At 44.2% G+C, this 27,999-nt stretch overlaps 1 protein-coding gene across 3 annotated transcripts; it reads left to right on the top strand.

The window, feature by feature from the left end:
• Positions 1–5,823: 5,823 nt before the first annotated feature.
• NCOA4 (nuclear receptor coactivator 4) lies at positions 5,824–27,947 on the top strand. Of its 3 annotated transcripts, none has more exons than XM_052639450.1 (10): positions 5,824–5,946; positions 19,909–20,063; positions 21,279–21,419; positions 21,600–21,688; positions 22,104–22,212; positions 22,745–22,834; positions 23,366–23,512; positions 24,462–25,478; positions 25,921–26,061; positions 26,408–27,947. In XM_052639450.1, exons 2-10 carry the CDS (start codon positions 19,923–19,925, stop codon positions 26,411–26,413), a joined length of 1,881 nt encoding a protein of 626 aa, XP_052495410.1. In that variant the 5' UTR covers positions 5,824–5,946; positions 19,909–19,922; the 3' UTR covers positions 26,414–27,947. The 3 variants fall into 3 exon arrangements, with proteins under 3 accessions (XP_052495410.1, XP_052495412.1, XP_052495411.1); XM_052639452.1 differs by having other exon boundaries at positions 23,369–23,512; XM_052639451.1 differs by lacking the exon at positions 5,824–5,946 and adding an exon at positions 6,043–6,444.
• Positions 27,948–27,999: the final 52 nt, after the last annotated feature.

Below are 27,999 nucleotides of genomic sequence, written 5' to 3' on the forward strand. Positions count from 1 at the left end.
GGGGTGGGGACAGTAGTTTCTTTTGAGCCTGCGACGTGTCTATTGCTTTTAGCTCAAAATAAGCTTCATGAAAAAGTGGCGCATGCTGGGGAGGCTCGTCCTGAACACCCGCGCTGGCTCATGCCGGCGTGACGTCCTCAAGCTCCATGCGTGTTGTAGCATGTCTAGGAATTCCCTTCCTTTTTAAAGCTGAATAATGTTTCACTGCATATATACAGTAAACATTTTTCACCTTTAAAAAGGAAAAAATTACATTCAATATATTATATCACATATATATTAGATAGATAAATATATTAAATTTAAATATATAATAATACATGTTATCTATAAATTTAAATGTATTAAATTATGTCCACATTATATATAGATATATAGATATCTATAGATAATCTGTATGGATACAGAGATATCTATAGATAATATTATATATGTATATACATATATATATAATCACATTTTGTTTATCCATGTATCTGTTAATGGCTTCCTTCTACCTCAGACTTTTTTCTTTTAGGTCATTTTTGAATCTTGATAATAACTTTTATTATTAAATATCTATATCCATATGGGTTGCTAAAAACAGGAAAGGGTACCCAGCAGTCTGAAGCTGTTCTGGAAGGGATCTGGCTTTCGGGCAGCCTTGCTTGGCCTGTGGCAATTTGCAGGAACAGGAATGTCTCTGAACACAGGCAGAGGGTATGGATGTGAGGAGCAAAGGATGCTCTGTAGTGGACCTTGTACTCTAAACCCGAAGTTGATCCACTGCTCAAGTTTGACTGAGTTTGTGCAGATGTTTTCTCCTGGATCTCGGAGTTCTGGTACTCGGGCCAATAAAGCAGAGAGTACCTGCAAAGTGGTCCTAATTCTCCTGTCTCCTCTGCAGTTACATCCAAATCAGCCATCCCACCTCCACTCCTCCCATCCCCATCCATCTGCTGTCTTAACATCAGTCTTGGCCCCAGTGTTTGACAAGGACAAGAGTGGCTTTGCTGATAGAAGAATTAGTGTAAAGAAGTGTTCCCCAAACTTGCCCGATCACAGACTCATCTGAGAAGCTTAATGAAATACAGATTGCTGGGGCCCACCTCTGAAACCTACTGAGTCAGGATCTACAGGAGGCCATGCAATTTGGATTTTAGTAGGTGCCTCAGAGAGTCTTGATACCTATCACCAAGGAGTAGAAGCATAAACACTTGACTTAAATCAAAACACCCGAGTGCTACTGAAGTTTAAGTACCTGGAAAGTCCTGAATCCATTTGTTGAGCATGCCCCACGCCGAGTGCTAAGTGGAACAAAAGGAATATCAGATCCAGAGTCTGTCTGTCTGGCTACCTGAAGCAGGTTTGCAGGCATTGTCTTGACTGAGCCGTATAGCATGGCTGAACCTCGATTCGGTGCTCCTGAAACCTGAGTTTCGTCTTTGTATCGAGTACCGATGTGACTCTGGAGTGCGAGAGCATCAGCAAGGTTACGCCCAGTGAGCCTTTCCTATCTGACACCAGAGTGCCCCTCCACAGTGGCCAAAGCATCCCTGTGCACTAGATTTGACCCTCCCCACCCCACTCTGTGATGCCTCATCACAGCCACGTCAATGTGATCCTTTTCTAGGGGTCTCACAGACCTAGTGTGGAAAACAGTGAAGTGAAAAGAGCCTCGATGCTGGGGCCAGAGTACCTGAGTCTGAATCTCCATTCCCTTGTATAGCAGCTATGTGACCCTGAATAAGTTTCTTAATCTCTCTGAGACTCAGTGTCCTTACCATAAAGTAGGGATAATCAAGTGAATAGGAGAATTAAATGAGGGAGTTCCCTGGTGGTTCAGTGTTCAGGACTTGGCATTTTCGCTGCCATGGGCCTGGGTTCAATGTCTGGTTGGCGAACAAAGATCCTGCAAGATGAGAAGTAAGGCCAAAAAAATAAGTTAATTAAATGAGATTCTTCATATAAATTCAGCCTACCCTGGCGGCTCAGTAAAGAACCCTCCTGCCATGCAGGAGACATAAGAGAAATGGGTTGGATCCCTGGGTTGGTCCCCTGGAGAAGGGAATGGCAAACCACTCCAGGATTCTTGCCTGGAGAGTCCCAGGGATGGGGGAGCCTGGTGGGCTGCCGTCTATGGGGTTGCACAGAGTCGGACACGACTGAAGTGACTTAGCAGCAGCAGACATGCAGGAAACATAAGAGAAATGGGTTGGATGCCTGGGAAGGTCCCCTGGAGAAGGGAGTGGCAAACCACTCCAGGATTCTTGCCTGGAGAATCCCATGGACAGAGGAGCCTCGGGCAACAGGCCATGGATCACAAAGAGCTGAACACTACTGAGCGACTAGCACGCAGATTCACTTAAATTCATTCACTTAAAACACATTTAACGTCTTCTCTAGACCGGTTATGTCCCTCGATCCTGGGATAGAAACTGACTTCAGGTCAGAGCCCTTGCTATCTCACTCAGCACAGAGCTCCACATGGAGGAGACTGGCACACTTTCTCTGCTGCTCAGAGTCTTCAGCCCCTTTCTCCTACAATTATATCACCGTCTATGGAGTTTCTCTTGGGAATTTTTTTTTTTTTTTGGTGATACATGTTTTGATAAAATTTTCTCTGGGGGAATTTCTCCACTCATTGCACTCTTTAAGGGACACTGTCCAGATTTGAAGCTGCCCAGAAGCAATTGAGCTTGAGGTTGGTGGCCCAGGCCCAGGCTGCTCTGGACTGCCCACTACCCAGGTCACCCACCCTTGGGAAAAGCTTCTTCCAGTGTTCCCTTTGGTTTCCATATTACCCTTTGGGAATAGGATTGAAATGTCCTCTTTTGTTAAAATAAGTCAAAGGTTACTTTGTGGAAGGAAACGTTGTCACAAAGGCCGTGGAGATGGCTATTTTGTATGCCCTTTGAAGATGGGCAATTTAAATCTGGAGTTTACTGGAGGGTTTCAAGAGGGCAATGAGCCCTAAAATTGTTTGCACCCTTGAATGTGTGGGTGGATTCTCCCCAAGGAGATCTTTGCCAGTTTTCATCCGCTTCTCCCTGGGCTCCATGGCCCCTGACTGAAGTGATGCATTGTTCCCGTTGGCTGAGATAGCTCCTGACAGAACCGGTCTCCGTGCCAGGGCTGGGACAACTGTTCCCTTCCCGCATTCAGGCAGCAGTAGTGCTGGCTACTTCCTGAGCAGCAAGGACAAGAAGAGTCAGGCTGGAGCAGGCTGCCCGGCCTCGGAGGAGTCCAGACCTCTGGGCCTGTTGGGACTTGCTGTGGTCCAGTCTGTGCAGGATGGAATTTAGCCATGATGTCAGGGATGGTCTGCATTCATAGTTCAGGCCCTGTGTATTGGGGTGCAGATTTCTGAGAGTGACATGTTAAGATTCCCTTATGTAGGTGAGGGGCACTCCAGACACCTGGAGTGTGGGCGGCCTCCAGCTCAGTTAGCCCCCAGGGAGGCTGGGCATCCTGTTCCTTCTAACACATGTTCTTCTCTCAATGACAGTGCAGCTACACCTATGGGTTATGACAGAGACAAGTGCCAGGCAGTCTTCAACAAGGAGACCTGCACCTATACAGTGCTGGAGAAGAAGAACCCATCAAAGACCTGCGCTGTCGAGGCCTGGGTGTTATAATGCGCCGTTCATGGGCCCAGAGCTCCCCACCTGGGGGGCCCCAGGTTCTCCCAGGTCAGGCTTCCTTCCCCTATGGCCTCTAACAGCCTGATTGTATAACCCTACCTATTAGTAAAGAATGTTTTAAGCAAACACTTGAGTATGTGTATACTTTTAATTGACAAATTATGTATGCATTGATATAAACACACATTATAAAGCATGCAAACAGATAAAGGAGGAAACAAAAATAAATGTTGATAAAAGTTACAACTTTTTCCCTCCACTGCAACAGATCATTGTGTGTCCCTCACTCAGAGGAGCGCTGCTGCTTTTCTTGCTTTTGATCATCTGTGCCCTGCTGCCCCAGGGTCCCACTATCTGGTGAGCAATTCAAAAAATAAATACGTCTTGGAGATGAAATCCTCTTTTCTTTGAGGTTTCCATGCTCATTCTTCCTTCCTGTTCTTCAGAGAGCATCTGCTGGGTCCCTCATATATGTCCGTGTTTGCCTGAAGTTAACCTGGAAGAAGTGCCTCCAAGGCCACAGGCAGCCCAGTGGGTGTGAAAAAGCCAGGAGTCCTGATTTGCCGTTGGGGAATGGCTTGGGTACAGGGCTCCAGTATCAGTTTTCAAAACCTAGGAACTGAAAATGGTGACAGTGTTGATTGTCTCTTGCTGTTTCTGTGAACAGAACATTCGTTCAGTCAACAGGTCCTTCCTGGGTGCCTGGCAGTGCTCTGGGCCTGGGGACACAGTAGTGAGCCAGGCCCCTGCTCTCTTGGGGCTTAGAGGTGGGTGTGTGTGTGTATGTGACGAATCGCAAGTGAGCAAACAGTCCTCTGTTGAACAATCCGTGGACAGTTGGTAAAGAGATCTATTTCACCTCTGGCCTCTCACCCCATCTGTGCAAACACTGCGTGGGCTAGTTGAGCAATCTTGGTAGGTCCTGAATCTTGGTCACCAGAAGATAATTTTTTAAAAAGTCCCTTGGTCACTTTTAGTTGCAAAGAAAAGAAAAAAAAAAAAAGTCTTAATCCAGAATCCTCATCTGAATTAAAAAAGAATGAGGGACAGGAACATTAAGAGTTATGATGCCATTTTGGCTTCATCTGCCTGGCAGTGTTCAAGATGATTTACTTCCTCATGGGGCTTCCATGGGCTTCTTAGACTTTCCCTCTTGCTCCTCTTTCTCCATAGCTCCCTTTCCAATCTGGTTTCTCTGGTAACTCAGATGATAAAGAATCTGTCTGCAACGCAGGAGTCCTGGGTTCAAGCCCTGGGTTGGGAAGATCCCCTGGGGAAAAAATGGCAACCCACTCCAGTATTCTTGCCTGGGAAATCCAATGGACAAAGGAGCCCGGCTGCCTACAGTCCGTGGGGTCACAAAGAATTGGACACAATTTAGTGAAAACAACAACATCCCTTTCCAGTCCCCTTCCATGACAGCCCTTTTAGCTTCTGCATTTGCTTCCTGTTGCCCTCTGCTGAGGTAGCCTTGCCCGTTATCATTCTTGGGTGAGTTGCAAGCTGTATCAAAATCATTTCCCTTGCAAATCCTACTCAGATGGTTTTCCATCTTTCTGGGAAATCTGAGGAGCAGGTTAGCAGCTATTAATAGTATTAGGGACTTCTTCAAAACTAAGACAAAGATCCTATTTTAACATCTGGTAATAAATAAAATTCCAATGTGGATAATGTCAAATTGTGAGGGGAGGTGTGTGGTGGTGGTGCGAACAGAGTGGTGGAATGCGGAGTGTAGAAAATTGTGTGGTGTGTGATATGGTACAAGCAGACGAATGCTTTGCAGTCAGATAGTGAGGAGAAGGCAATGGCACCCCACTCCAGCACTCTTGCCTGGAAAATCCCATGGGCAGAGGAGCCTGGTGGGCTGCAGCCCATGGGGTCGCAAAGAGCTGGACACGACTAAGCGACTTCACTTTCACTTTTCACTTTCGCGCATTGGAGAAGGAAAAGGCAACCCACTCCAGTGTTCTTGCCTGGAGAATCCCAGGGACAGGGGAGCCTGGGGGGCTGCCGTCTATGGGATCGCGCAGAGTCGGACCCGACTGGAGCGACTCAGTAGCAGCAGCATTAAGCTGGCAAAAAGACTCTGGTCTGGGGAGCAGGAAGACTTGTGCACCTGCACTCTGCACCCTCTGGGGGGCAGGCGAGAGCCTTGGGCTGGCCCCGACTTGAGATCTCGCGAGACTGTCAAACGCGTGGTGTGAGGCGTGGGAGGAAGGTTGCGTTCTCGCGGGAACTGTACCTCTGGGCCCTCGGCGGGCGTCTGGCCGGCGGCGGCTCGGTGAAGGTCTCTTCTGAACGCCCAGAGCGACCCTCGGCGGTGGTAAGAACCGGAGCGGCCAGCGGGCCGGGCGTGCCTCCTTCCGCTCTCACGCCGCGGGAGGCCCTGGGGCGTCGGGGCCGTTTCTCGGGCCGGCCCGGGCTTGTCTGGGCCTGCTTTTGGAGGCCAGCCTCCCCCTCGACTTGCCTGCCCGGCGCGCGACCTTCTCCCTGCCCGCCGGCCTGGGCTTGCCCTCCTCTCTCCGGCCCGCGACTCTCGGCCTCAGCGGTCACCTCTTTCTTCCTGCCCAGCCTGCCCTCCTTCGTCCTTGGACGCACTTGGCCCGGGAACCACCAACGCCAGGCTGCCCTTCCGCCTTGCCCCCAGCCCCGGGGGTGACAGCTCCACGCTTTTGCTCGCTCTGGCCGAAGTCTCTTGGAGCGAGGAGGGGCCTGTTTTCCCGAACGGCCCCAGAGTAAATACATTCCTAGCCTGTTGGGTGGAAACAGACAGATTGCAATTTTTTTCGGCCGTCTACCCGCCAACCCACCGTGACTTACGGTAAAGAGCTTGTAATTCTCTCCAGAATCCTGAGAGGTAGCTCCCTTATCTCCTTTTTACACATGAGAAGAGCGAGGCCGCTTAGCCCATTGCTTCACTCCACCAACAGTTGTTTAATTTAGCACCTGTATGTTCAGGGTGTTGAGGATATGACACTGGAAAAAAATATGGGCACAGTCCTTATTTTCATGGAACTAAATAATCGGGGCAGGAACAATAATCGAGTGAATAGGCTTAAGTGCCACGTGGTATGACAGGGGATGGTGAGATCAAGAATGGCAGAAGGCAGAGAGTGACACTTGACCCCAGAGGCAGAGGCTTCTCACCGTACTGTTCTGTGTTGATTTCTAATCAGGCTGAGGCTCATTGTGCCATAACTGTTGCCCCTACCCGCTTGGTAATATGGACGCCTAGTTGTAGGGACTGTTGAGTTACTTCTGGATGGGGATGGGGCAGTTCATCATAGTTGACTCATCTCTGCACGGGGGTACTAGTGTGACGTTTTCGGAGTCTTTGAGGAAGACTCACTCAAATGCTGCAGTGGAGTTGGGAGTGGGTGCATGGACCTTGAGGCAGGTCACTTGTTTTGCTCTTTGAAGGTCTGCTAGTTTGCAGATTTGTTCAGTGAGATGACATAGGTAAAGTCTAGCAGGGTAACATATCTTGCACTTTATTTTTCCCTCCTTTTCTGTTGTTCTTGGGTTCCTAGGGAGAATCCTCAAGTTTTATGATGTGTTTGTGTTAAAATTCACTTCTCCAATTACCTTATTTTGGGCAAATAGGTATTTTAAAAGTGGAGAAGCATGGGGAGCCACGTAGGGAAAGGAAGATGTGATTCTCAAAGAGGGAGGAGATATCTTATTTTAAGAAGTAGATCGGACTCCCTTCCCCACCGCCATTTTACTTAAAGTCAGTTTAGCTGTGCCAGAATCTCAGGAGCCTCTGTAGGGGTTTCATAAAACTGTATAGGTGATTCTGATACAGATTCCTCCCCCACTAGCTTCTTGCTAGAATTTTATGATAATTTCCCTCCCAGAGTAAGTCTTAGCATACTTGAAGGCATTCAGAGCAGTCATTGCGGTGACTGCTGCACTTCTAAATCTCGGTCTCTGGTTTCAAAGTTTTCTTATCTTCTCAGTTTTTGGTGACTCAGTGTCACAAATTTTCCCCTAGATGCCAAGTTTACCATTGTGTCCCTAGGGACTATCACAGTATGTGTCAGTGTAGACAGTAAATCTTTGTAGAATGAGTAAGAAAATAACAGTGCAGTCTTAACACTTAAATGGTCCGTTCACCATCCATTGTGTGGTTAGAGAACACAGGCTCAGATCTTGGATTAAATCTTGGTTCTTTTACTTGGAAGCCTGTGACTGTAGGTAATACATCTGACCTTGTCAAGCCGTAGTTTCCCTGTTTTAAAAAGTGTATTTGTAATATGTAGGTACCTTAAAGTTTTGTGAGGACTAAATGAGATGATGTGTTAAAAAAAGAAAGTCTTGCTTCATAGATATATTAAATACTTACCGAATCCATTCCTCCAGCAACTACTTACTGAGCACCTCTGTAACAGTGAACAGAGAGACAGCCTCTGTCTGTGCGGAATGTACACAGTGTGCGTTCCTTCTAGTGTGCTTTCTCAAGTGGGATCAGAAAACAAATGGCTTCTCCGTGCCAGATTGTGACACATACTATGGAGATAATGTTAGAACATGTTAAGGGGAAGTGTGTGGAAGGAAGACTTATTTTATATAGGATAATAAGGAAGATGACACTAGGGAGAGGAGCAGGCACAGAAATCTGGAGGAAAATGCAAGTGCCCTGAGGCATTCCTGGTATGCCGGAGGAGCAGCAAAGAGGCCATTGTGGCAGGGCTGAGTGGGCTCCGAGGAGGGGAGAAGTGGGCAGCAGTAATGAGGTTTCTGCAGGAATCCTGGAGACAGATGAGGGTGACTTATGTAATTGATGAAAAACTACAAAAAAAGTCTTCCTGTATTAGCATACTCATTCTCTTATCAGAAGTGATCAAAACTATTCTAAATGCTGTATCATATATTAGTTACATGTGTGAATGTACTTTATAATATTATATATTATAATATTACTTTATAATAATGTATTACAATACATGTATACCATACACATATTAATGATTACATGTATTAATCTTTGACTCTTTCCAAAACAGTATGCCCAGTCTCAGAGAATCAAGACGCATTTCTGTGAAGGATACACAGTGGCATGTGTTGCTAGACCAGAGAGCATTTTCTGAGTGTTACTGAAATCAGGGAATTCAGGGTCTCTGTATATGTACTAGTTAGCTTGCAAGTCTTAAGTGATTGTTAAAAGGGACAAACCAGTATGTAAGTGCGGGATTAAGTTCAGTTTCATGAAGGAACCATAGATTGCTGTGGCAGTTTTATTAGTCTTTTTGCCACACTTTGGCCCTCTTAAAATTTTGCTATCAGTTTTTATGTTGGCTTTTGTTTTCAACATAGGTATGTGTAAACACATTGTTGCACATAGAGGAGGCAAGCAGTGCAGATGGCCTGAGCTGATAAGGGGGCCAGGTTGACCGCTTCTGCTCTGGTGGATTGTTTTAGTAGTGTTTCTATCCTTGTCAGTTAGAGGAGCAGCCATATGGTCCTTCTCAGCTTGTCTTCTTTGCTTGCTAAATCCTGACATTACGGTCAATTTGTGAACTTCCCCCCTAGTCTACCATTACCTGGAATCCTGGCATGTCATCCTTACTCTTTGAATTAGGTAGATTCACTGGCAGGTCAACAAAAGGTTATCTTGAGGGTCCCTTTAAAACAACAACAACAACAAACTTCTGCATGAATGCTTCATTCAGACTCTCTTAGTCTCCCTGATTAGACTCTCTGACATTCTCCCTGATTCTCTTGTCACCCCTGATTGTACTTGGCTTGATTATGCGATGAAATCAAGATAATCTGTTTTGAGGCTGAGGGTATGTTTGGGGCTAAATATTCCTTTTAGCTAGCATTGTCTTGAGTCCTCTAGAAACATGACAGTTTGGTTCAGTGAAGGAGTGGGTGACTGGCAAAATAGGTTAAAAAGTTTTTTCTTGTCAGTTGGTCATAGACAGGAAGTTAAGTCTTTTAATGCTTGAACAATTACAGATTTGATAAAATGATCTTGGGTATATTTTGAGTTTTAGTTTGGCATTATTTCTAGACCTCTAGGCTTCAGAGGAGGGAAAGTATTTTATCATTTGCTTGTCTCTGTCAGGAAAACCACAAGATATTTACCATATAAAATTAGGGATAAATTATTCCTGTGATGATAGATAAATAACATCTTTTCCTATATTATGGCAAGAAGTTTCAAGTTGAAGATAGAGTACAGCCCTAGTTCTGAAAGCTTACCAAACCTCTGTGATGTGGGTGGAATTTCTGTAAAATCAGAGGGAAAAAACCCAGAGATGGCTGTAAGCGCAGTTACTGCTTCCCCTTTAACTCATACATCAGCTAGTGCTTGTGAATCTGCATAGTTGGGCTTTGATGGTTCTGGCATTGGGAAAGGCACTTTACATCAGAGCCTAGCCTGAAATCATAGTTTCAGTAGCAGTATCCTTGCTAGTTTTGTCTTGTTTGAAAGCAAACAGAAAGTAACAGTTGTGGTAGAAACATCTCCAGTTCTGAAAAACCTTTCTGAATGGGACATCAAGTTGACTGCTTCTGTTTAAAGCAGAACTTTACCACACTTCCCCTGGCTGGTCTGAAATTGAGCATTCGTTTCTCATATAGTCATCCCTCCATTTATCAAATAAGTATGGAGCCTCTGTTGAGTTGAGGGTTGAAGCACTGCACAGCTCCAGGGACACCATTCTCTAGGTCAGCTCCGAGAGCACAGGGAATGTGAAGGGGGCTTGGTAGTGCCGTGATGCTGACGCCAGGCCAACAATGCCTGGCCCTGCTCTCAGGACCTCAGACTAAGGAGGCAGACATGCAGCCAAGGGTGTGTGTTAGAGGTGTCAGAGTGGCAACTTACTCGCATTACACCCGGCCCAGAGGAGGCAGCAGCTAACTCTGTGTGTATGTTAGTCACTCACTCGTGCCTGACTCTGCGACCCCATGGACTCCTCTGTCCATGGGATTCTCCAGGCAGGAGTACTAGAGCGGGCTGCCATTCCCTCCTCCCCTGTCCATGGAATTCTCCAGGCAGGAATACTGCAGCGGGTTGCCATTCCCTTCTCCAGGGGATCTTCCCAACCCAGAGATTGAACCTGGGTCTCCTGCATTGCAGGCAGATTCTTTACCATCTGAGCCACCAGGGAAGCCTCTACAGGTTAAAACTATTGAGAAATGGGATGCTTGGTTAGAAAAGGTTTAATAGTGGTGACTATGCTTTTCTGATTTAAGTATAGTCAGAAAAGCAGACAGGTAGGGAGAAGGGAGAGGTCTGGCATTGCTGGCAGAGAGAGCTGGGAGAGCCAGACTGGACGCGAGGAACCGGCCAGGTCTACGCGTGAGAAACTGCTGTCCAGAAGATCACGGGGTGGGGGCTGCTCTGGGGAGATAGCAAGAGAGTCAGGCTGAAGTCCGAAGACTCCGAGCTTTATTAGAGAAATTTGGACTTTAGCCTGTAGGCAGGTGGGGAGCCATTGGCAGTTGCAGTTTATGCTCTAAATGAGATGATCTGCTAATCTGCTAGGAAATAGACGGTTCTCTTGTCGGGAGACAGTGAGGAAGTCTTGAAACAGAAGAGAGGTAAAATGTCTCATGACTTTTTCCCCTTTAGAACCTAAATATTTCATAAATATGCAAGGGCAAATAACAAAGCTTAAGGGAGTGAAAAGCTCCCTGCAATGTCTGAATGCAGAATTTGTTTAGATTTTTATGAGTTTTTTCTCCCTCCGGTCTTTATGTTTGTACAGTCTTTAGTCACTTCGTTATAGTAACAATTAAAGCTGCCATAAATAGAACAGCACTGACTCTCAGTGACTGTGTAGCTCAGTTCAAGTGAAGGAGAGCAGGCATGGGTCAGGATCTGGTAGAGAGGGCATAGAGACCACTGGTTATGTAGGTGGTGGTCAGCAAATTCCCTGTTGTATTCATATTGTAACTATTTTTAGGGGCATATAAGAGAGATGAAAGTTCTTGACATTAGTCATATTTTTACAGAGTTGCTGTAAAATACGGAGAATTGCTTCTTTCTAGCCACTGACTTAAAGTACAAAGGGCTATCAAATTTTAACTTTCATCATTCAGAGGTATGTCTAGCTTTATTTATATCTTCACAAAATATGCTACCCAATGAAGATATTTTGAATTAAGACAGAAATTGTTTTCTCACTAATTTTCGTAGTGAATGACTGACATGGGACCCCAGAAACTGTGCCTCGCAGATGAAGCAGGCACGTCCATAGATTGTGTCCGTCTGGAATCTGAGGGACGCTTAACTGAGGTTTCTAGGTTTCCGTGTTCACTGGCCTCTGCTTTTTGTCAAGTGGTTTCACTCTGCTCTTAACTGTCATGAAAGTAGCTTCAGATGCATAGATGAGTCAGTCAGTTCAGTCGCTCAGTCGTGTCCGACTCTTTGCGACCCCAGGGACTGCAGCACACCAGGCTTCCCTGTCCATCACCAACTCCTGGAGCTTGCTCAGACTCATGTCCATCGAGTCGGTGATGCCATCCAACCATCTCATCCTCTGTCACCCCCTTCTCCTCCTGCCTTCAACCTTTCCCAGCATCAGGGTCTTTTCCAAGAGTTAGTTCTTCACATCAGGTGGCCAAAGTATTGGAGTTTCAGCTTCAGCATCAGTCCTTCCAGTGAATATTCAGCACTGATTTCCTTTTGGACTGGTTGGATCTCCTCGCAGTCCAAAGGACTCTCGGGAGTCTTCTTCAGCACCACAGTTCAAAAGCATCAATTCTTCAGCGCTCAGCTTTCTTCACAGTCCAACTCTCACATCCATATGTGACTATTGGAAAAACCATAGCTTTGACTAGACGGACCTTTGTTGACAAACTAATATGTCAGCTTTTTAGTATGCTGTCTAGGTTGGTCATAGCTTTTCTTCCAAGGAGTAAGCGTCTTTTAATTTCATGGCTGCAGTCACCATCTGCAGTGATTTTGGAGCCCAAGAAAATAAAAGTCTATCTCTGTTTCCATTGTTTCCCCATCTATTTACCATGAAATGATGGGACCGGATGCCATGATCTTAGTTTTTTGAATGTTGAGTTTTAAGCCAGCTTCTTCACTCCTCTTTCACTTTCATCAAGAGGCTCTTTAGTTCCTCTCTACTTTCTGCCATAAGGGTGGTGTCATCTGAATATCTGAGGTCTTGATATTTCTCCTGGCAGTCTTGATTCCAGCTTGTGCTTCATCCAGCCTGGCATTTTGCATGATATACCCTGCATATAAGTTATACAGCCTGATGAGAATTAGTATTTCACAAAAAAAATTGATTTAAAAGGTGTGACAAGGTTGTATGGAATTTTGTCTTTGGCCTGATTGGATATGCAGGCTATAAGGATTATTTTCAGGGAAAATGGCATCAAACTAGAGTACCATGAGCATGACAATCATCAGGCAGGAAGTACTTATGGGGGCCAGGTACTGTCCTAAACATTTTTTATATACCAATTCATATAATTCTCATTGAGTTGACCCATTATTATCGTCCTCATTTTACAGATGGGGAAACTGAGGCGTAGATTGGTTAAGTGACTTGCCTAAGGTTACAGAGCATCTCAATGACAGAGCCAGGTTTTGCACCCAAATGGTGCAGCTCCAGAGTTCATTCTGGTAACTACTCCGTGTTACTGCCTCTCCAGGTAGGGCTTTTATTTCACTACTGTATGCCAGCACCTAGAATAGAGCTTGGCATCTGGCTGGTGCTCACTCAGTCTGTTGAATGAAAAGCATCCATGAGCATTAAGTGCGTAACTGGGCTGAGGCCATGTGGGAGTGTGTTTGAGAGTCAGAGGGACACCGGGGCACAGGTAGAGGAGTGTCACAGATGTGAGGAAACGGCAGAGCCTGAAGCAGAAGCCGAGACCTGAGCCTCAGCTAGGCCGGCGGCGGCGATCTCAGGGGGAGTCACGAGCTACTGCCAGGAACTCCGACAACTTCGGAAACCTTACTGACCCGCGTTTGGTATTTCTTTGTCGTGATTAGCAGCAAAATCCTTAAAGACGTCCTGACGCTTTGGGGTGTGGATGAGGGTGGACACAGAGGCTAGACGCAGGAGCAGGTGGGCCGCGGAAAGGCTGGAGAGGAGCCCCTGGTGTCCCTCGAGGCTCTGCGGGCTGGCTTCGCCCGGAGTGGCCAGTGGCGGCGGCGCCCACGCGGCTCGGAACCGGGAGTCTTGAGGGAGACGGGGAGGGCGTGGGGGTCCTCGGGCCGCGGGGGCACCTGGGGGCCTCCCGGGTGGGCGGAGCCTCCGGCCCCGCCCCGCGGCCGACGTGCGCGCTCCCGCCCGCGGGGCGCGGCCGCACGCGCTGGCGGGGCGGGGCGCTGGCTGCGGGCCCGGGGCCCTGTCTCACCCCGTCCCGGTAAAGCAGTGTCCTGCTTGCTGGGCAGCTCGCGCGCCGGGGCCTCGCTGGGGAGGAGGTATGGCCGGCAGCCCAGGGCCGCGGCGGGAGCCCTCCGGAAGGGCTCCCCTGGGCGGGCTGGGCATGGGCCCTGCTGCGCGCATGCGTACTCTGCGGTACCGGTACCTGCTCTGAAACAGAGTGGACTCGCGGCCGTGGCTTCCCGGGAGGACCAGACGCAGGCTTCTTCGGGCAGCTGTGCTCCTAGAAAGTGTTGGGGAGCCTGGAGAGGCGCGTGTGTCACTGTTGCTTCTGAACTAGAAATGCCGCACTTGGCATTAGAGGGTGATGGCTAATATTGTGGTTCGTTCTCAGTCACTGCTTGGGAAAGTTGATGTGCAGGGATTGGCTGCTTATAGTTACATGTATAAAGGTGGACCTGAACGCAGTACGGCCTCAAGTGTTAAGCGAGCCTACAATGTGCTGTCGTGCATTTATTATCCCTTATTTTGTGCGTTTCTTCAGGCGTTAACCTTTGCTTACATGCTTTAAAAAATTAACAGAATCATCCTGAATTTCAGAAACTGTGGGCTAGGATGAGATACGTAATATATAACCTTTGAGTTAATGATTTGTCATATTGAAAAAACCTTTAGTTTTAAAAGCTGACAGAAGAAAAAACCCATTAAGGAATGTGTCAGGGTAAAATTGCATGTGGACTATTAGTGTCATTTTTTTCTTGAAAATTTGTACAAACATTCGGATATGTGCTGTCTCATCAGAGATAACCAAATGGACCATCAGTATTCTAATTTAGTAATTCATAGAAGATAATAAGTACCTTATGGGTCTTTTAGCAGTGATTTAGATGCTAGGAATATAAATGAAAAATGGACATCTGTTTTGGAGAGGAGAGCAATTTGGGAAGGAGTCAAACAGCGAGACCTGGAAGGTGCAGTTAGAAATGATACAAGCCGTCGTTTGGACAGAGGATGCAGAGTGGTTGTGAGATGTGAGGTCAGAGCCCAGGGCTCTTGCTCCTGTCTTTCGTGCTTGGAAGTGTTTTGGTTATTCTGAGCCTGTCATGACATGTTTATTTTTGTTAGCATTATCTACGGAAGAAGGCTATGAAAAATTGTTTTTTTTGAGGATTATGAATGGACTGAGATTCTTAATGGAAGTTGTTCCAGGAGTAACGCGTTGGAATGTTGACTTTAACCTCCTGTTGGCAAATAAAAAGAATATATGGGTGATGCAGTAAAGGAAGAACAAACTGGCCAGGAGAGAACCCAGGCCTTGACCCTAGGAGCTCTGGCTCTGAACCCGACTCTCCACGTTGCGGCTGTGGTGGCCCTGCAGATGGGTCACTTAAGCTCTCTGGGTCTTTGTGGCATCATCAGTGTAATGAGAGCAGTCCATCACAGAGATGCCCAAGATTTTTCTGACTTTCAATTGTGGTTAGTGTTGGTCACAAGAGGGTTATAGCTCTTTGGAAATTTTATGGTTAAACCATATGACAAGGACTTAGCTTCATTTGCGGTTTAGTTGCTCCATTATTGTTGCCTGTCCTTTGGATTTCATGACTAGATTTGTGCAGAGTTGTGCAAATATGGCACATACAGTTTGTGGAACTCTTCTTTGAGGAAAGAAAATGAAAGTTGCTCAGTCGTGTCTGACTTTTTGCGAGTCATAGAGTCATTCCACTCTATACAGTCCGTGGAATTCTCCAGGCCAGAACACTGGAGTGGGTAGCCTTTCCCTTCTTCAGGGGCTCTTCCCAACCCAGGGATCCAGCCCAGGTCTCCCACGTCGCAGACTCTTAACCAGCTGAGCCGCCGGGGAGGCGCTTGAGGGGAAAGGGGTGGGGTGGGGGTGGGGGCTCTCCGGCAGGAGGAGGGCCTAGTGGGCTGCCCGAGTGGGCAGAACCTGCTTTGAGGAAAGTATGTTTTTCCAGGAGCTTTATTTATGTGAGGAATGTGTGTATTTCTTGCTTGATCTCTTTCCTCCCCCAAAACCTTGAACAGAAATCCTAGGGGAAGGGAAACTTTAGAAAGCACTTAAACTTTTAACTTGTCTCAAACAAAAACACCCCACACATTTAAGGCAATACTTTTTTTTTTTAAGTCAATCCTCTTTTGAAGGTAGTAGGGCAGAAAAGTGTGTGTATACTTAGTATATTAATATATTAGAGGGTTTGCTCTGTTATATAGTGAGAGAGAAGATAGAGAGCTATACAAGTACCACACCCTGGCCACCAAGTCTCTGAGGTAGATCTTGTTTTCTTCACTTGTTAATTAGAACATTAGGTTCAAAAAGGGCAGACAATTCAAGGTCATAGCATTAATTGATGGCTAATTGATTCTGAGTCAGAGCTTTGTCACTTCAGAGCCTTTTCTAGTTTCTGTGCTTCTTTCTATAGTCCAAAGGTAGAGATTCCGAAGGTCCCTATAACTCAGCTAAACCTAATTACAGAAGCAACCAAACGTTAAAAAGTGCAGTGTGCAGGGCTTGGGTTAAGTGCCTGTAGGCAGATATTATCTGTTTATCGTTATTGCAGCACTTTGTATTAAAAGCTACTGTTGTCTCCGTTTTTCTAGAGGAAATTGTGGCCCAGAGAAGTTAAGTATCTAGCTCATGGGTCTCAAGGTTGCAGATGCAACTGGAATTCTGGTTTCTCAGGCCTTAGAGTAATCTCTTCAACATCACACTCGCTACAGTGGCTCTCCAACCTGAAACAAACAAATTGTTGAAATTGACTGGTATGGACTTAGATAACTCAAACAAGTGTCTCTGAATGTGGCAGTTCAGGACTGGCTTCACTTTACTGTGGTTAGAATTCACCTGTGGGGTAGAGTCCTTGAGTTCAGCTCCGAGGGTTTCCTCCTCACTGCAGAACAAGAAGACAGACATACACAGCTTCTTCCTCGGGATCTAGGCTACGGCAGCTGACCACCCCGTGACTGCGCCGCAGGAAGGAGCAGGGTCAGAGCCAAGGGCAGCAGAGGGACACATGTCCCTGGGCTGGGTGTAAGAGGATGAAGCAGGTTCTTAAAGACCCTTACTCTAACCAGGTGACTGTTCTGAAGGATAAGGCTCCTTTTATTTTGAAAACAAGATGGGTAAATATGTGGCGAAGAATCAGTTTTGTAACTTTGAAATCGCATCCTAATTTGTATCCATAGCTAATAAGGGTCCAATTTGTGTGTTTCTGCTATATTCTGTTCTTGGTAGGCAGAGTGCAGTATTTGTGATTGCTTTGAGAAGACCTACTTTTCTACATTGTATGCATTTGAATTTGTTTCCCACATGGTCTAGAGCTATGGAGTTTTTTAACACTGTTTAATTTAATGTTATTGCTTAAAATGTACACTGCGCCAGGCATTGTGGCATCCCACACAAATGGTGAGGAACTAAGAGTGGGAAGTGAGGCACAGGTGAAAGTTGTTTAATATATTTGAAAGCTGAACATGCTTTCGTGTAACTTACGTGCAAAGTGAAGCAACTTGTGATGAGGTGACGTTCTGCTCTCCGACTATGAGCCAGCATTTTACCCACGTTTTGCAGGTTCCTACTGTGTGCTCTGAGTGTACACTAAGGGGTGTGTTTAAACAGGGCAGCTTACAGTGAAAATGAAGGTAGCAAAGTCATGTTTTAAGGGGTAAAAAAATCTCCAAGGGGATTCCTGTCGAGTCCAGTTAATGAAGCCCTTCCTTTTTCAGAGATGACTATAGGGAACCAGACTGTGGCAACAAAATAGCAGGGGGAAGTTAGAAAATTTCCTGAATCTTTCTGCTGTTCTTAGTGAATCCAGCTCGTGGTCAGGAGTAATTCCACTGCATTTCTTGCTCCTGTTGCCTTGTCTCTGAGGGGGGGAATCTCACTGCATTTGGCTTTTCTTCGATTCTAGCGAGTTAGCCACCTGGCCCTAAACTTCAGCCTGAAGATGCAGCGTAGGCCAAGTTCCTTGCGTCTCACGTGAATTGTCAGCCGTTTGCAGGACTCGGAGAAGGTGATGGCACCCCACTCCAGTCCTCTTGCCTGGAAAATCCCATGGACGGAGGAGCCTGGTAGGCTGCAGTCCATGAGGTCGCTGAGAGTCAGACACGACTGAGCGACTTCACATTGACTTTTCACTTTATGCATTGGAGAAGGAGATGGCAACCCACTCCAGTGTTCTTGCCTGGAGAATCCCAGGGACGGGGGAGCCTGGTGGGCTGCCTTCTGTGGGGTTGCACAGAGTCGGACACGACTGAAGCGACTTAGCAGCAGCAGCAGCAGCAGCACTGGGTAGACTGCTGTTCCCCTGAAAGCTGGCTGGCTTCTCTGCAAAGGTCTTTTTCCTTCAGGATTGTTAGGAAATTTCTTTTATATGTTGCCTCAGATATCTGCAATTAATCCTTCTCTACTCCTTTTGGGTCATTCTGAACAAGTCTAATTCTATTTGACAGGTCTCCAAATATTCCAGAATAGTAATCTTGTTGTCCCAGAAACTTCTCTTACCTAGACTAAACAGCCTCTCTTCCTTGAGAACTTTTTCATGGTTTTGAGGCCCCTTTCTTTTTCTTTTTTTCCTAAATGCCTGTTTCTGAAGTTTGTTATTCAGAGGGAAATTTCAAAAATAGTCTAATAAATGTGGAACAGATTAGTCCTGTGGTGAATGTTAGGCTTTCGGTAAATGTAGTCGTATAGTAAGTAATTTTTTCCTTGAGATCCAGTGTACTGCTAACTCATATAAAGCTTGCTTTCAATTAAAAATCCCCATTCTTTTATAAATACTGTATCCTAATGCATACATATGGAAATCTAGAAAAACGGTTCTGAAGAATTTATTTACAGGGCAGCCGTGGAGAAACAGACATAGAGATTACATCTGTGGACATGAGGAGAGGGGAGGAGAGGGTGAGATGGATGGGAAGAGTAACAGGGAAAGTCACATCACCATATGTAAAATAGATGGCCAACGGGAATTTGAATTTGCTGTGTGGCTCAGGGAACTCAAACAGGGGCTCTGTATCAACCTAGAGGGGTGGGATGAGGAGGGAGATGGGAGGGAGCTTCAAAAGGGAGGGGTTATATGTATACCTGTGGCTGATTAATGTTGAAGTTTGACAGAAAAAATTCTGTAAAGCAATTGTCCTTCAATAAAAAATAAATTTAAATCTCCATTTTTGAAAAACACTGTTTTCCATTTTGTCCTCCCCCATTCAAGTAAAAACAAAAGCTGCATTTTGTTTTACAAGATTTAACAGCTCTGTAGAGAGTGTCTTGAAATCTGTTCTTGTCACAGCCCCTGTTATCTCCAGCTTTAATCTCTTCTGTGTTTTCATCCCGGCAATTAGAGAAAACTGTTGAGTAATCGGGGAAAACAGGGGCATACCTCTAAAAATTTAGCATACTGGTTTTAATCCATTATCCTTTGAGTACTTTGTAAAACATAATTTTATGATTCAGTTTAGTTGTCCTGTTTGGCCTGTGTTTACTTTGTCCACAAAGGTAGTATACAGCCTTGTCACGGGTCTTACTGTTGTCCAAATATGTCTACAGCGTTGCCTGGACGGGTCAGTTTAGTAAAACTACCCAAGAAGGAAGTGACTTTGGATTCTAAGTAAAAAAAATTACTTGGGATCCATCTAAGCCCACGGATTCACAGGGGTTAGTGAATCCATGCTGGGCTACTGTGATCACGGCCTCCTTTTTCTCAGTATTTAGAAACCATCTCTGATTTTAGATTTATCCAGGATAGATAGGGCAGGACAACAGTAGCGCTGGGGGTGGGGTGGGTGCGGCGGATAGACAAGTTATATTTATTAAGGGGATGCTGTGTGCCAGGTCCTGTGTTGGAAGTAATGTTAAGTAGTCATGAATAGTAACTGGGAGTTGGTTGGATAATCATTTGGGGGAATGATTGCAAGGTGTTTGGTTGTAATTATAGTGCAAATTGGATTTTTTTTTTTTTCTTTTAAAGGAACAAGGTGCAGAATGAGTGGCTCACAGGACCAGAGTGGCTGCCCCGCTAACAGAGAACCCCTTTTGAGGTGTTGTGATGCACGAAGGGACTTGGAGCTTGCTATTGGTGGAGTTCTCCGGGCTGAGCAGCAGATTAAAGATAACTTGCGAGAGGTGTGGCGTGTGCTTTTCTTTCCCCTTGTCTGAACTCTTAGCACAGGTCTAGTTAGAGCATAGCCAAGGGATTGGCTTCTCCAAACCAAAAAGGTTTTATCCCATACCTTGCATCATCTGCCTGAAATGTTGGTGCCTTTGATTCCAAAGGGAAAATGGAGCAGATGTTAGAAGAATCTAGAAATTCTTGTACCACCTTACAGAATCCACTTTAGCCTGCATTTCGGCTAGCTTCTCTGTGTGGTGGCTGTGCCAAGCACTGCCATCTACTAAAAAGTAGCGAAAGGAGTGAGCTCAGCTCATTGAACTGGCCAGTTGTGTTCCTGACGCACAAAGGATGGCATTTCCACATCCCCTACTATCTTTTAATTTGGTATTGGCATGGCCTGATTCTGTAAATGAGTTAGTTGTTAAGAGCAGGCCAAGATGAAATCCGTTCCTTCTGTTGGCCTAACAGCATTCTGTTGGTGAATTGGTAGACCAAGTATTACATGACTGAAATACTATTTTACTATACAGAAAAAGGTGTTTTGAAATACAGTTCCTTATGTGGATTCTCATGGATAATTTATAGCCATTAAGATTTTCTTCCATAGGATTTTTATATTTATCTCTCTTTTGCATCACTGTTGATACTTCCAGAAACATTTAGCGAATAATTTTACGTAAACTGTCTGCCCTTACAGTCCTCTGGCTGTTGGCACGTAGTGGTTCACCTCGTCACTAAACTGGCCTGCTGTAAATGTGTTCCTTATTCATAGGGTGAGAAAAGGGATAAGGGCTAGCTAGTTACATTCTTGTCTTATTCCACTGATGATTTTGTAAAACTATAGGTTTTCAAATTATGTGGAAAACATAGGGGAATCAGTATTACATGACATATCCTTGTATTTTCTTTTGACTCCTTTAGGACACCCAAAATAAACCTTATCCTCTTAGAAGGAGGAGTATTGAGGGTTTTAGAGCTTAAAGATGCTTTTATGACTGAAAATCTTAAACTGGGTCCACGGGGCTTTGATTCTTCCATGGGTGGGCTTTGGGACACTCAACCCTGAAATTATAGGCAAAATTTTCAGTGCATGCATTTTTCTGGGGAGATACTCCATACATGTCATCATTGGATAATCAGAGGATTTGTGACCCCCAGAAACTTAGGAACCTTACCATTCTGTGGGAAACACTGTTTGGTGAAGCTAACATATTTATGTTTCCTAGGTCAAAGCCCAGATTCACAGCTGCATAAGTCGCCACCTGGAATGCCTTCGAAGCCGTGAGGTGTGGCTGTATGAACAGGTAGACCTCATCTATCAGCTTAAAGAGGAGACGCTTCAGCAGCAGGCCCAACAGCTCTACTGGGTAAGACGACTGCAAGGCCATAAGACGGCTTCTGGTCTCCAGAGACTGTCTTTCCTGTCATGAAGCACTAATACAGATCAGATAAAAACCTAATCTCAAGTGCTGTTTGCTGTTTGTTAGCTTGGATACACTTGGTGCTTTTCGTATCATTGTGGCTCTATGATTTCATTTTTCTTCTAGTTGCTGGGCCAGTTCAATTGTCTTATTCATCAGCTGGAGTGCACCCAAAACAAAGACCTAGCCAATCAAGTCTCAGCTTGCCTGGAGAGGTAAAGACCCTTCTTGTGTGTTTTGATTTTGGCCCTTTGACTTTGGTGTATTAAAAAGTCACTTTGTAACTCTTTGCATGACTTGGATTTAACTTAGTGTTAAACTTAACGTTTGTTTGATAATATCATCTTGCTTTAAATATTTAATATCTTACTTGGCGTTACATGGTTAAGTCATCTAATAGCTCTTTGCATGACTTGGATTTAACTTAGTGTTAAACTTAACGTTTGTTTGATAATATCATCTTGCTTTAAATATTTAATATCATACTTGGTGGTACATGGTTAAGTCATCTATCTTTGGTTGAGTTACTCAACCAAACTTCAAATAACTCATAATTTGGTTTTTATTTTGGATGAATTTGAAATAGATATTTCTTTAAAATAGCCAGATTTTGTTTACTTTTTTCTCCAGATTGGGCAGTCTGACCCTCAAACCTGAAGATTCAACTGCTTTATTCTTTGAAGCCGACATAACTGCCCTGCGCCAGGCAATCACCACATTTGGGTCTCTCAAGACCATTGTAAGTAAATGTTCATCTCAGAAGGTGCATAGTGAGCTTCTCAGGTCTGTGGCCTGTCACATGGTCTTAAAAATAGCACATTGTCACTATGAAAAGGGACTTTCTTGAGAATTTGGCAAGCTTTAGAAACTTAATGTTCTGATTGCACTGGCAGTGCTTGGAATACATTATTGACTGGTTGGTTGTCTCTGGAATTCCTCTTTGTACCTCTAAATACCTTTGACTTATTTCTTAAGAAATTTATGGCTTGAATGGTCTGTATAGTCAAATGTCGTCTCATTTGGGTCTTGTTAGTAGTTGTGGTGCCACCAGCTCTGGTGAAGGTCTCTTCTGTGAAGGTAGTTATGTGGTGGATGGAGAGTTCTCGGCTTCTGTAACTACTCCACAGGCCGCTGAATCTAGTGTGAAGATTCATTCTAGCGAACTGCAACACTTTGCTTAGTACTTTCGGAATTTAGGGGTCACAAGTTCACTGTTCTGGTCTGAAAGCATCACGTTAGTGAACACGACTAATTTGCTGTTTATCTCACAGCAAATTCCGGAGCACCTGATGGCTCATGCTAGCTCATCAAGTATTGGGTCCTTCTTGGAGAAGAGAGGCTACATCCCATTGCCAGAGCAGGTAAAATGTCATTTTGTTTCTGGTAACTGAGTTATTACTTGGCTTGTATTTCTTTGGGGTTTTGATTATATCACTTTTTTTTTTTTTTGGCTATTATTTATTTGTAAAGAGGCATGAACGGTAATAAATGAGTTTATACAGTTAAATGCTTCCCTTGAGACTGAATGTCAGAAATTTAGAGGTTTTAGACGTGTTCTATAAGAAAGTAATTATTATCAATTAGTTCATAAGAAATTATCATTAGCTCTATGATTGGGTTGGTTCTCTTAGGGATCCTTCTCTTGATCATTTACTTCTGAAGGCAGTGTGAGAAGTGTGAATATAGGATCCTAAAAGTTTTGAGTTGAGAAGCTGATTTCCAGCTGTACTCTTTGATTTGTAATTGTGAAAATGGAGGCTTAGGGGAATCATTTGACTTGTGCAGGGTCAGCACTGGGCCAAGATTAAAGAGCTTGGGTCTCCTGTTTTTCTGGCAAACTTTCTGCTGCATTTGACATTGCCTTGTTAAGCAGCAAAGTATTGTGTGATTAGCAGAAGTCGGCATCCAGCGCCACAGCTGTCCCTCTCAGTGAATGGCTCCTTGGAAACAAACCTGCCGTTGGTCACCAGGCTCCTTACCTGCCCAGCACCAATCTCCAGGACTGGCTCAACCAGAAGCAGACCGTGGAGAACAGCCAGGTGTGTCGCTGCCCCTATTGGTTCTGAGATAGATGATGTAATAGATGGGATTAGTTACTGACAGCATGTCTTTGGTTTTAGTTCTAGTCTGGGAAACATATATTTTAAAGATAACATTTTATTACAATAGTGACAACCTCTTCACTGTAGAGAAAAAGCTTAGGAAAAAACTATATGAAGAAATACAAGCTCATAACCCCACGTGCAGAAACTACCACTGTTTAACATTTCGTTTATGCGTACATATACGTGCATGAATATCTGTCACTTAATTTCTTCCATAAAATCCCTCACAGTATATATAGTATTTCATTGATTGGCTATAAACTTCAGTTTTTCTGAATATAAATAAATTTCTTTTGCATGTCCAGGAGATAATTATTTATATGCATTCTTGATTAGTTCTTTAGGAATGAATTCTTAGAAATTGCATTCCTATAGTTCTGCAGACCTTTTAAGGCTTTCAATACATTCTGTCAGTTTGGGTTTCCAGAAAGTCCATACCAGTTTATATACCTTCTTCCCTAAACATCTCTAACAGTGGTAGTCATTTACAAGTTTTTCTCTGAATTTAACACAAAAGAACAATTTTACTTTTTGAGTTTCTTAGGTTACTAAGGAGATTGAGTATTTTTCATTTTTATTAGCTAACTTTGATGACTTCTCTAATCATATTATGACTCATTTTGGTCTTTATTCATAAATGCACATGTAGAAACTACTTGTCTCTTTTCTACAAGATGTGCTATAAATGCTTTCTCCTAGTTTGCCTTTTTTTTAGCTGCAGAAAATTTAAGTTTTAATATAATTATGTATTTTAATATCTCAGAGAAATCCCTTAAACTTAGAAACATTTTGTAGTGTGGTAAATATAAGTAGAACTCTTATCATTGAATTTCAAGGCAGTCATAATATTCTAGCAAAGTAATATTGTGTATTTTTTGTGTAGACATCTGCTAGAGCCTGCAGTTTCTTGAATAAAGTCTGGGGCAACCTAAAGGGTTTGGAAAACTGGCTCCACAAGAGTCAGCAACAAGAAGTTTCTGAAAAACCAAGCTACCAAAGGTCTAACAGCTGTTCTACTGCCAGTTCTTGCTCCGTGGAAATCGAAGTGGTTGAAGATGCAGAGCCTCTTGATCAAGATGAGATGGATCTTTCTGACTGGCTGGTAACTCCCCAGGAATCCCAAAAGCTTGAGAAGCCCGAGAATGGCAGCTGCGAAACCGCCAGTGAGAAGTTTAAGCTCTTGTTCCAGGTGTTCCAGGAGTCCTACAATGTGAATGATTGGCTTGTCAAGTCCGATTCCTGTACCTGTTGTCAGGGTAACCAGCCCAAAGGTGTGGAGATTGAGAACCTGGGCAGTCTGAAATGCCTCAACGACCACTTGGAGGCCAAGAAACCCTTGTCCACTCCCAGCCTGACTATCGAGGATTGGCTTGTCCAGAACCATCAAGACCCATATAAAGTAGAGGAGGTCTGCAAAGCCAATGAGCCCTGTACAAGTTTTGCAGAGTGTGTATGTGATGAAAATTGTGAGAAGGAAGCTCTGTGTAAATGGCTTCTGAAGAAAGAAGGAAAGGATAAAAATGGTATGCCTGTGGAACCAAAGCCTGGACCTGAGAAACGTAAAGATTCCCTGGACATGTGGCTCTCTCCATCCAGAAGAGAGGCAGCAGAGCAAGCTAAGGCACCCAAGGCAAGGGCTTCTAGAATTGCTGATTCCTTCCAAGTCATAAGGGACACTCCCTTGTCAGAGTGGCTCATGACCCCCTCACACAAAGGATGTCCCAACAAGGAAGTGCCTCTTACTGAGGACAGGGCTGGCAAACAAAAGCCTACAAGCCCCTTGGCCACTGCCTGGTGTCCCTTTAACACAGCTGACTGGGTCTTGCCAGGAAAGAAGACAGGAAATCTTAGCCAGTTATCCTCAGGAGAGGACAAGTGGCTACTTCGAAAGAAGGCCAAGGTGAGCCAAGACATTAAAAAAGCACCATTTGAAGTATATTCAGTAGGTTTTTATTTTCTTAATCCCAAACCTTGCATTTTCTTAATCCCAAACTTTGCATTTTCTTAATCCCAAACGTTGCAAATAAATGGACCAGATCCTTAACTATCTTAACTGTTAAATGCAGCTTAAGTATTAATTTTGGGGCCATGTTAGCAACGGAATGGAACATTTATGATTATTCATACTGAAGTTTGTATTTTCTATGCCCCAAATCTGCATCTGGCCTATTTTATTGCAGTTTATGGAAAAATTAGGGGCAGAGAAAATAGTTGTCACTTTGCTCTGTTACTAGCATGCCCAGCGTTCGCATCACTCTTTATAGACACTAGACTGGAAGATGACTTGTTGGCATCACGCCTCCCAGCTGTCATGGAACAACCCACCCTCTGTCTTGTTGCAGGAAGTGTTACTCAGCTCACCCCTACAGGAGGAGCACAGCTTTGCCCCAGACCGGTACGGCCTCCCAGCAGTTTGCGATCTCTTTGCCTGTATGCAGCTCAAAGTTGATAAAGAAAAGTGGTTGTATCGAACTCCCCTACAGGTCGGTACATGGCGCTAGTGCAAATGCTGCAGCTCTGGCTGCTTATGACTTGTCTTACGTATGAATCCAGTTTGCTCACCAAACTGTATTTCTGTTAATGGTTTGTTTGTGTATTCGGTGAGGTGGGAAAAGAGAGATCATAGAAACTTCATGTTTCACTTGAACTTGCTCCATGAAATAACTGGGACATACTTGAAAGTAACCTTTCCAGATGATGTAGCTGTCAGAATTTTTGGAGCCTGTGTGGTTTCTAGTAGCTTATTGAGAAATGAGAGCTTTAAAGTGGGAAGACATTTGCTTTTAATCTTACAGTGAAGTGACTTTTTATGTGGACTTTTTTTTACAGATGTGAAGGAATCGAGTACTAGTCGACCAAAATTTCTGCAGATTATCACAAATCCATGAGCTGAGTGACTGTGGCTTGCTAAATCATTGTCTCTGGGTCTGATGTAGTTCCTTTCCTCCCCAGTTTCGAACTAGTGAAGAGAAATTAGTCATCAAATTATGAATTACTGTGGAAAAGAAAAAGGTGGTTTGTTGATGCTGAGGTGATTCAGGTTCTTTCTTACAGAAGTATTAATTCACCCCTGTGCTAGAAATGCATCTTAGTGGGTAGGTCTTTCTCATAAGCCTCCGTGGCTCCTTAGATTGGGTGGTTATTAGAAGTACATTAAAACACTGTAGTTTTGAAAATGAAATAGTTCTATAATCAAAGTGTGTTGATGTATTCTAAAGCTAGTAAAATTACCTTTCGATTGGCAGTCTTTGGATGCTTCCCTTATCCTGGGTTTTCTTCCATTAATGGTGAATTTTCTATTTAATTAATATTCTATTATATTTTACATCATTAACCTTGCCGATATAGTGGTTTTTTCTTACCAAAACACATATTGAAAGTCTTGGCAATTTTTGACATTTATTACAAAACATTTTAGCTTAGGTGCCAGATTTTACATTTCTTCTTTTGAAAGACATTCAGATTTTGCAAGAGCTGCCTGTATTTCCTTCTCTAAATGATATTATGAAAGAACTTCTCTTTCAGAAGGGCTCCATATTGCTTGAAGACTATGTTCAGAGTAGTTCTAGTCTCTTCTAAAATATTCTGAACTACAGGCAGCAGAGCCCCAGTGCTGACTAATCACAAAGCAAATATGTTGGAAATGTACTTGAACTGTTCACTATCCTGTTATTGGTGCATCCTGTGTAAATGGAAGCTGAACTTGACACCTGGTGCTTTTAACTAGGCATAAATTAAACGTGCGCTCACTGCAAGCATAGCATACCTATACCTCTGATAAAAGTGTAATGCAGTGACATTTTAGTGAATAGGAAGTTTTGAACACTTGTGCCTTGGGGTGTTTATTGAAGCTTTATGAAAACTATCAATGTTTCCTTAGTATCCTTAAAGTTATGTCCGTGCTTTAAAAAGTTTCTCTGTAGGAGAGGTGGTATTTATACCATGTTTTAAAATTCTCTAAAATGAGACGTCTTAGCTGCTTTCCACTTTTAAACCATTAAGCCACTCAACTTGCCTGTTATTAGAAATACCTTTAAAGTCTGTGATGTGGTCATCTGGAAAGCCCCTTTGGGGAAACATCACAGTCCCACCCAGTGTCACTGCCATACAGCTTCACTAGAGTTCTTAACCACAGCTGAAAGGAGCCTATTACTTTTTAGTTCTTCCAGATACCATTTAGAACTTTAAAAGGTGGTGGGTAAAAACTTAAGCAGCTTCTCCATTATCTTAGGTTGCAGGAAACTGTAGTTGAGGTTTAACAGGCTGTGTCTCCCTAAATTAACATTAATCACTATGCTGAGTATCTAAACCATTCTTTTGCATCGATGCATTTTGTATCTGCCTCCATTCATTAAAAGCGTAACACCCATATAGTTGTCCTGTGTATTTGTAAAACATCTTGTCACAAAATTATATGAATG

Source organism: Budorcas taxicolor, chromosome 5 (genome assembly GCF_023091745.1).
Source record: "Budorcas taxicolor isolate Tak-1 chromosome 5, Takin1.1, whole genome shotgun sequence".
In the NCBI taxonomy this organism is placed as follows: Eukaryota; Metazoa; Chordata; class Mammalia; order Artiodactyla; family Bovidae; genus Budorcas; species Budorcas taxicolor.

What these genes read in the sequence shown, in the direction of transcription:
- NCOA4 (XM_052639450.1), top strand. Translation starts at nt 19,923, where the DNA reads ATGAGTGGCTCACAGGACCAGAGTGGCTGCCCCGCTAACAGAGAACCC. An exon ending in TTAAAGATAACTTGCGAGAG is followed by an intron (nt 20,064 to 21,278) that starts GTGTGGCGTGTG and finishes TATGTTTCCTAG; the next exon opens with GTCAAAGCCCAGATTCACAG. An exon ending in TACTTCGAAAGAAGGCCAAG is followed by an intron (nt 25,479 to 25,920) that starts GTGAGCCAAGAC and finishes GTCTTGTTGCAG; the next exon opens with GAAGTGTTACTCAGCTCACC.